This window comes from Echinops telfairi, unplaced genomic scaffold (assembly GCF_000313985.2).
Source record: "Echinops telfairi isolate 266 unplaced genomic scaffold, ASM31398v2 ScPeMD7_31;HRSCAF=116, whole genome shotgun sequence".
Taxonomy (NCBI): domain Eukaryota; kingdom Metazoa; phylum Chordata; class Mammalia; order Afrosoricida; family Tenrecidae; genus Echinops; species Echinops telfairi.
The window spans coordinates 10,681,468-10,690,456 of NW_022103928.1; the positions used below are offsets into that span (position 1 = coordinate 10,681,468).

Below are 8,989 nucleotides of genomic sequence, written 5' to 3' on the forward strand. Positions count from 1 at the left end.
TGGTTCTTTTCTTGTATTTGAACAATTGAATTGTATCTGATAAGAATTCCTGAAATGTGAATGAATGGATAAACAGTGGGATAGGAGAGGGGGGAATACACACACACACACACACACACACACAAATTCCTGAAATGAGTGGGACAAATCCGACCCACCCCCAAGTGTGTCTCAGTCACACACACACACACACACACACACACACACACACACACGTGCCCTGCCCCCTAAGCCTCCTGAGGTCTCAGGCGGATTGCTGCGCCCTCCCCCGCCCCCACCCCTAGCAAGCAAGTTTGCCCCGGTTTGGCAGCTCACAGAATAGTGGGAACGGGCGCTGGGCGTCTTTGCATCCCGGGGGTTTGCAGACCGCGTCCCCTCCGTGCTGTCCCCAGGTCTGTGCCCCGGGAGGGGAAACGCCACTTACCCCACCACGGAAATCATCATGGCAGCCACCACCAGGTAGTTGGTCTGGTAATAGAGCAGGTTGCTCACCACGCGGTTGTTCCATTTGGAAATGTCCTTGAAATCCGGCCGCGCGAAGCGGTCAGAGCCCGGGAAGAAGTCGTCCCAGCTGCGCAAAGGAGGGACCTCCATGTCAACGTCTTCCCCGGCTTCTCCTTCGGAATCTGGGGGAGGCGACGGCGACAAACGAGCCGCTGAGCTGGGTCACAGCAATGACAGCGGCTCCCGCGCCGTCGGCTCTGCGGTTGGCGCGCAGCGCAGCAAAGAAAACCAAGAGCGGCCGGGCGGTTTTGCGCCTTTAGGCTTCGCAGTTGGCTCGAAGTGATTGGTTCCGGAGAAACGGTGGAGTCCCGAAAGGAGCGAGGGCCAACTGCAGAACAGAAGTGGAACTACGCCGTGCAGCCCGCGGGGAAGTCCTCGGTCCGAGCGTGGGGGCCAAGCTTCTTTCTCCAGCAGTTCGACTAAAAGCGCCCCCCACCCCGCGTTCTGAGTATTAGCCTCGGGGTGTGCACTCTGACTTAGCCGGGGTGGGGGTGGGGCTGGGGTGGGGATTGCAGCTGTTCGAATGCCAACCTAAGTGAAATGGGATGGAAGCAGATTTTCGTGTGACTTTTCGAGGATGAACTGGTTTTGAGAAGTAAAAAGTAACCTTTGCACATCAGAATGCAAGTCTTCTCCGTTTTGCTGTTCCTGTTTCACCAGGAGTCAAATCAGATTGGCACAACAGGAAAAAGGGAGGTGCCGGCAGGAAGGGCTGGTTTGCTCTTTCACTTCTCTTTGTTCTCCAGCTCTCTTCTCTAGGGACAGAATTATTGAACTCCTGGGCCATTCTGATAAAGTGGGCACTTCAGCATGTTTGCATTTTATAAATAAGTCCTTGCTGTGAACTGCTGTTTTGCTTGCTGTTTTGAACCTAGCATTTTATTTATTTTTTAAAGTTTTTATTCTTTTTCGTTTATCCACGTTTGGGGACAACTTGCACTAAAAGAGCACAGTCTTTTAATAAAGCCATTGCTTTGCACCCCAGCCTGAAGAAAAATTGTTAAGGGGTGTTTTACTTGTACGGTTCTTTCTAAAGATCTTCTGAAGGGTAGATTCTTCTTCCCCCTCCCTTTTGTCCCCCAGTTTAAGGGCTTCCTCTCAAATGCTTGAAGGAAAGAAAATGTTTTATTAATTGCAATGGTATGGGGCAGAATTCTCAGATCTGAACCTGTGAATGGAGCATCTCTAAACCTTGGGATTCATTCCACTCAGATCGCCACTTTTCAAAAAACTTGAAGGCAATAACTATACCTAATGTGAAGTCTGGAAGACAAAATTTAGTTTTCCCTTGATGACTCAGAAATCGGTTCAAGGACTTGAGAAATCATTACCACTACTGGTGGTTGGAAAAGACTGGTGGTTGGAAAAGAGTGGTGAAAGACGATGAATCAGTGTTGACTAACTGATGTATCCTTGGTGCTGCCTTTGGGGCGTGGGGGAATTTAAAATAGAAAATATTCTTGATACTGGGAAACTGGGAGAGTTTAAAATCAGAGAAAGCAAAATTCAACTTTCAGCACTTTCGGGTGGCTTTGAAGAAGCTACTTCTCTCCCAGGCAGGATTTTGTTTTGTTTTAATGTAAAGTGAAGATAATAACATCTACTGAGTAGAAAAGATAAGCGAAACTATTCATATGGAAACTGCATCATAGAGTGTAAGTAATCACAGTTAGAATGTTACTGTTATTAATTATATTGATTTATTTCTAACGACACATACTATAAACTACAAAACTATCCACTGTTGTTGATATACAGACACACACATATTCAGATACAGACCTGGGGACAAAAGTTCCAGGAAAGGCCTTTGCCGTCAACCTGATACCACTGATACCAAAGCTGCTTTGAATGGCATTTCAAACAGTACTAAGTAAAGATTCAATGTTTCATTCTTATTTGAAACAATATTATTACAAAGAGCTACTCCAATCCATGATTCACCTGTAAAGAAGCAATACTGTGTTAACCTATTTTGTTTTCTATGCTCTTATAAAGCGCATCTATTGATTTGTTTCTACCTTGTTGCAATTTGATTGTTGTAGTCCTGTCTGGCTAGACATGCTGGGAAAAGGAAAGAGAAAGAAAGGCTGAGAAATTCAGTACAAGGACAACAGAGCATTTGACTCTTTGGGGGTTACACAGGGCAAGAAGACAGCCCTGCTGGTCTCTCAAGGATTTTGCAATGCAGTGAAAACTACTTACTTAAATAGAAGATAGCGTGAACACACCCCTGGCATGGAGACTATTCTATTTATACAGGACTTCTGAGGCTATAAATCTTTATAGGAGCTGGTAGCCTCATCTTTCTCTCACAGTGGCTGGTGGATTTGAACCTCCAACCTGACAGCCCAGCCTTCACCCAACAGTCCAGCAGGGCTTCTTAGAGTGAAAGGGGTGCTAAATGGCCATTTGCCAGATCTTGATCATCAGTTACAGGAAGCAGGATGTGGAGGAAATCCCCAGAGCTTAGCAATATCGAGCAGCAGCACTGAGGGCTAGCTGAGTCAATCATCTTGGTCAAGAGGAGGCAGGGGCCAGAGAAGAGCCTGTTAGAGACCTCAGTGAGCACTAGGCGTGGTGAGCAGGAGCGTTCACCTTCCAAGTGCTCTGTGCTGCATGACCAAAAGCTGTCACGTGTCATGTGTGTTGCTATGAGTAATCTGTTCTCAGCCTAATCTCAGACTAGACTTTGCTTCTGGGTATTTTGATGCATGTGCACCCATTGATGGCAAGTAGATGTTGACACATGGTTACCCAAAGGACAGAGTAGAACTGCCCAGAGTGCTCCCAAGGCCAGGCTCTCTGTGGAAATAGACTGCCCCTTCTGCCACACCTGTCTTCCTGTGCTTTGAACTGCTCATCTACCTGTGAGCCGCCACGCTCGTTAACCTCTGAGTTACCAGGGCTACTTGTTTAAATTTCCAGGGAGATTTAGACATTTTTAAATAGGAGGAAGACCAGATAAAGCTGTTTAAAGCATGACCTCTTTCTTCCTCCCAAGATGTCAACTGTGGTTATTTTTCTGGCTAGATTGTGGGATCTTTTCTTCTCTCCTCCTTAACAAGTCTCCCATTGAAATAATATTGTTTTAAATAAAAATGAACACATACTGAGTCCTTACTTAATTCTACTCATAGTTTGAAATGCCACCCAAAGCAGCTCTTCTGTCACTATTCATTCAGAGGGATCAGATTCACGACAGAGGACTTTCCTGGGGCTTTTGGGTTCAGGTTTGCACCTGAATATGTCTGTACATCAGCAATAGTGAAGAGTAGTTTACGGTATGTGCCATTTGAAATAAAATAAATCTGTTGAAAGTTTCACTTGCATGTCTCTGTCACTGTCATTACAGTAATTTCTAAACAATCTGTTGGAGTCTGTGGGAGTATCTGGTGTCATCTATCCACATACCATCAGCATGAGTCAGGGTCAGGGTGTGAGTCCCAAGGCACACAGATGCAGTCAGGTGCCTTTTCAGACCTCTTCACGGGCCAACTGTGTTCTACCCGTGGGTCTTGGTATTGTCCCTGTGAAAGGAGTGGAATTAGAGTAGGAGATGTCGAAACAGCATGCTGGTCTTTTTGCCTACTGAGAGGGCTATGGTGCTGGCTGCCAGATCTCAGAGAGTTGTCTGAAAGCAGTCTTGTCCCACAGGAGCCTCTTTTGAGAAGCTAGCATTTAACCTCAGTGGTTTCTATCTGTGGAGTCTTAGGCAAGAAAAATGGTTTCTGAAGGGATACTGAGACATATTCATTAGACTTGAAAAGAGGCAGCAAGAGACTACGGACTATGAAAATGATCCCAGGAATTACTGCCTGGCACAGCCTTTCAGCTCAATGAACGCTAGAGACTTGAATTTGATTGGGAATAATGTGAGTATAGAACAAGGGTGCCTGCAGGTCCAGTGGCTAATAGGACACAGAGGAGGTTAAATATCAAAATTCAGTAGAAGTTGCAGCTACATTTGCTAAGTACCAACCAGACTTATAAGCCTTATTACAATGGTTCTCAAACTTTTTAAAAAATCATTTTATTGGGGGCTCATACAACTCTTATCAGAATACATACATGCATCCTTTGTGTCAAGCACATTTGTACATTGCTTGCCATCATTTAACATTTTCTTTCTACTTGAGCCCTTGGTATCAGCTTCTCATCCCCCCCCCAACCCTTGATAATTTATAATTTATAATTTTATATAAATTATATAAATTTATAATTATTTTCAATGTCTTACACTGACCAATGCCTCCCTTCACCCACTTTTCTGTTGTCTACCCCCCTGGGAGGGGGTTATATGTAGACCATTGTGATCAGTTCCCCCATTCTCCCCAACCTTCCTCTTCCCCTCCTGGTATCGCTACTCTCATTAATGGTCCTGAGGGGTTTATCTGTCTTGGATTCCCTGTGTTTCCAGCTCTTATCTGTTCTCAAACGTTTATGTGCACAGTCATCCAAGTGCTTTCCTGATGGTCAGGATGGGGCCCTAAAGCTAGCTTTTGTCAGAAGATCCCAAGTGATGCAGGTGCTGTGTGTTGTTGTTGTTGTTGGGTGCCCTAAGGTCAATTCCAACCCCATGTGACAGAGTTGAACTGCCCCACAGAGTTTTCTTGGCTGTTATCTTTACGGAAGCAGATTGTCAGCGCTTTCTCCCAGAGCCACGAGTGGGTTTGAACTGCCAACAGGAGGCCTCCTTGTTGTTGTCGCTGATCCCCCAAACTCAACTCAACTACTGCCATTGAGTCAACGAGGACTCATAGTAGCCCTATGGGACAGGATATAAGTGCCCCTGTGAGTTTCTGAGACTGTAACTCGACAGGAGTAGAAAGCCCCGCCTTTCTCCTGGAGCGGCTGGTGGTTTCCAACTGCTGATCTTGCAGTTAGCAGCCCAAAGTGTAACCCCTACACCACCAGGGCTCCGCTGTAGCTGATAGAATGATATTTGATCTAAATATCACAACCTCAATTCTACAAGACAGATACGTTTTTTCCAGCTTACAGGTGGAGAAACAAATACTCAAGGTGTCCTACTTCATCAGTGTAAGAAGTAAGCATTTCAGTGGCATCCCTAAGAGGGATACAGGGATGTGGACTGCATTGGGCGGCACTCACGAGGGTGTGATCGCAAAATGAATGCCTGGAAAGTTTTTGTATAGTGTTTCAACTGAAAGTTAGTATTTTTATAAGAATCTCCCAATGGTTAGTTGTACTTTTTTTTTTTTTTTGGTAAGCGGAAATCACATGAATCAACATACCTAAAAGGAAAAAAGAACAACAAACCAACCAACCCGTGCTCACTGCCATCTAGTAGATTCCTACTCCTAGTGGCCCTATTAGAGTAGACCTGTCCCTGTGGATTTTGGAGACCAACTCTTGATGGGAGTAGAAAGCTCCATTTTGTTCCTGAGGAGCGGCTGGTGGTTTCGAACTGCTGACCTTGTAGCTAGAAAACCAATGCATAACCACTACACCACCAGGAGCCCCCTAAAAGGCAAAAATTCTGTGCTAATTTACTTTTTGAACCTTTTAATGCTTCTAATGCTGAAGTGTCCTTATTATTCAATTTCAATGAGGTGTGAAGTCTGTTTGCTACAAGTATCCACTGCTGTTTTCCTGGATGCTGGTGTTTTTATTGCCAATAATTTGGTCAAATTGACTGTTGTTTAGCTTTGATATTATGACAACCAGTATTTGTGTACCTATACTAATAACTTCTGAGAATGAAGTACAAGTTAAAGGAAAGAGAAAAAATTAGAATATGGCTTCTGCTAATAATGTTTTCACTACTAATCCTGTAATTTAATGCAGAAAGATTTTACACATTTTTTGTTGTTGTTAGTCTTCAGACCATCTAAAAAATAGCATACCCAAGCAATTTTAAAACTGTATCACATATTATTCTATGATTAAAACTAACAATAAAAATTACCAAGGGTTTTGTAGGCTGGCAGGGCAGGTGCATCATGAGTCACAGACAACACTAGTGATGCTGCTGAAGGATGCAAACTGTCCATCTGACTCCAAGTCTCCTATCTGCCCCACTCCATACAGTATGTGGAACTCAACTCACTGTTGACTCAGATTTGTAGATATGTATTTTCTACCCCGTCATCCAGATTTTGTTCACATGTGCTTCCGGATTATTAAAAAATATCGTTCCAAGTTTTATCACCATTAATCTTTAGGGATAAATTATGTGTGTTCTAAATTATTCTTTTGTTTTCATTACACTTTTTAATAATAAACATCTATTCTTAGTCACACAAAAATTTTGCAAGTTTTTTCCATTTCTGGTTAATTGCTTCTTTGACAGAATATGACACTGAAATATTAAATATTGATCTTCCCTAAATAAGAATATTCTCTCAACTTCACCCCAAAAAACTAATTTAGATACTCCCTCTTACCCCCAACCACCCAAAGTGGTCAAGAAGAGGTTAGAACCAATCTGAAAATAAACCTGAAAACCTCCTGGCTATGCACCAGAGATTAGAGCTGGTATATTGACGTGGTCTTGGAACTCCTAAGTGGTCTAACAGTGGTAGATTGCCCGCTGACAGGTTGGGGTTGAATCCACCTGGAGGCGCCTCTGAAGACAGCAGGCCAGGCCGTCAATCACAGCGTGCTCCACTCTGGCAGAGACAACAGATCTTTCCTATCACTAGAAATCGCACAAACATGCAGGCAATTGTGCCTGTGTTTCCACGCAGCTTGGCAACATTAAAAACGGTGTAAAGTTGATCTAATGAGATGTCCTTAATCGAAATGAGAGTTACATAAGACCCTTCAAGGGGCCCAGGGGCCGGCGACCCCGCCCTCCCTGCCGGAGGCCCCGCCCACCGCGAGGGATTCTGGGAAGAGGCGGAAACCAATATGGCGGATGGCGAGGACCCGTAAGTACAGGGGTTTGTGCAGTACCGGGCCGGGCAGGGCGTGAGCGAGCTCGGCGGAGGGCGGCCGCTCCTGCCGCCCGGGGTCCCCTCCCCTTCGCCCGCCCCGGCCCCTTGCCCCCGACCCCCGCGCGGCGCCTAGCGAGTAGCGTGATGCTGACCCTTCTTTTATTCTCTCTTTCTTTTAGGGAGAAGAAAAGAAGGAGAATAGAGGAGCTGCTGGCTGAGAAGTTAGTGCTGCCGGGAGGCCGGGGTCCTCTTCGGGGACCCCCGCCTCCCCTCCCCATCCCAGGCCTAGGAGACCAGCCGCAGCGGGCCCGGGGGTGCTGGGAGGGGGGCACCCGGGACGCAGACCGCTCAGCCTCATTCCCCGACCCCCGCGCCCGCTCTTTGCAGCAGGCCCTGCCTGCAGGGGCGGGATCTAAGGTCCTGTGGAAGGCCCTAGGCCCCCTCTTAACTCCCACCCAAAGGGTCCGACCCACGACCCTGTAGAACAGGGTCCCAATGTCAACACATGCAAGATAGGCACGAATTTGTTTTTGGCGGGGTGGGGGGTGTCCTTTCCCAATCTCAGACTTTGGGTGAGAACATATCAGTTATCGCATCAAACATGGCAGTTTTTGCAAAAGCATTGGCACCCAAAGTAGGGTGTTGACCTTTATTCTCCCTCTTTCACCACACACCCTATTGCCTATCTAGTGCTGAGCTTTGTGCAAGGTGCAACAGATTTAAATAAAGTGTTTTTCAACCTTACTGAAGCCGCTGAATTCCCCCACCCTACCAGGGATATAGGTGTAGTGAGGTAGTTAATTTCTGTGCCAATTCCCAGTAGAGTTCTTAGACGTCTCCCTCAGAAAGTTGAAATTCAATTGCAAGAGGACTGGAAAAACAAGCTTAATATCTCATCCTCTCCCACCTTTCACTTGGCTGAAACAGCCCGTAAATTTGAGTGCTTACTAGTACTGTGTAGAATATACACAGTATATATGCAACGATTTCACTCAAACGAGGCCTACTGCATGGAGTCGGTTTCGAATCTACTCCTAGGGACAGGATTGCATCTAAGACATAGTAGAAATGCCCCCTGTAACTCCGAAAGGGGACTAGGGTAGAATGCCTCAGCGACTTGTTTTGAACTGCTGACTTTAGCAGCCCAGTGCGGGTTAGGACACCCCCAGGCACCTTTATTATGAACAGATCTAGTAGTCTATTTTTGCAGACTCTAGCAGGCCTCATAATGACTTTAAGCGGCTGCAATCAATCTGCTCAGGAGGCTTATGGATGTAAAGAATCTGTTCAAGGTCACAGTGTTATTAGTTATGGCGCCATTCCCAGCTGTGATATCAAAACCCATAGTGTTTATCGTTAGCCAATACTTCGTGGTTTCTTTATTTTTGAAATAGAACATACAAAGATATTAATGTATTTGAAGGTGAAAATTGTAGGGCTATAGGAAATCTGAAATGCATATTTCAAAACTATATTTCACAGAGTGAGAAAGCTTACGTATTTTGTTAGAGAAGGGCCACCTTAGTTATATGTACTAAATGTTTCTAAATGAGGAAGCCTGGTGATTATAACCTAAAATTTGG

The 8,989-nt window shown here is 45.3% G+C and overlaps 2 protein-coding genes across 2 annotated transcripts in view; one reads left to right on the forward strand and one right to left on the reverse strand.

Annotated features, from left to right (window-relative positions):
- ARL6IP5 (ADP ribosylation factor like GTPase 6 interacting protein 5) overlaps positions 1-679 on the reverse strand; it is a 25,860-nt gene extending 25,181 nt beyond the window's left edge. Inside the window, exon 1 of the mRNA XM_013004619.3 lies at positions 425-679. Within this exon, the coding sequence (XP_012860073.3) occupies positions 425-594 (170 nt within the window). The 5' untranslated portion in view covers positions 595-679. The remainder of the gene's footprint in view (positions 1-424) is intronic.
- A 6,697-nt stretch (positions 680-7,376) lies between these two features.
- The window catches only part of UBA3 (ubiquitin like modifier activating enzyme 3), a 25,025-nt gene continuing 23,412 nt past the window's right edge, over positions 7,377-8,989 (forward strand). The window contains exon 1 of the mRNA XM_045290120.1: positions 7,377-7,400. Within this exon, the coding sequence (XP_045146055.1) occupies positions 7,381-7,400 (20 nt within the window). The 5' untranslated portion in view covers positions 7,377-7,380. The remainder of the gene's footprint in view (positions 7,401-8,989) is intronic.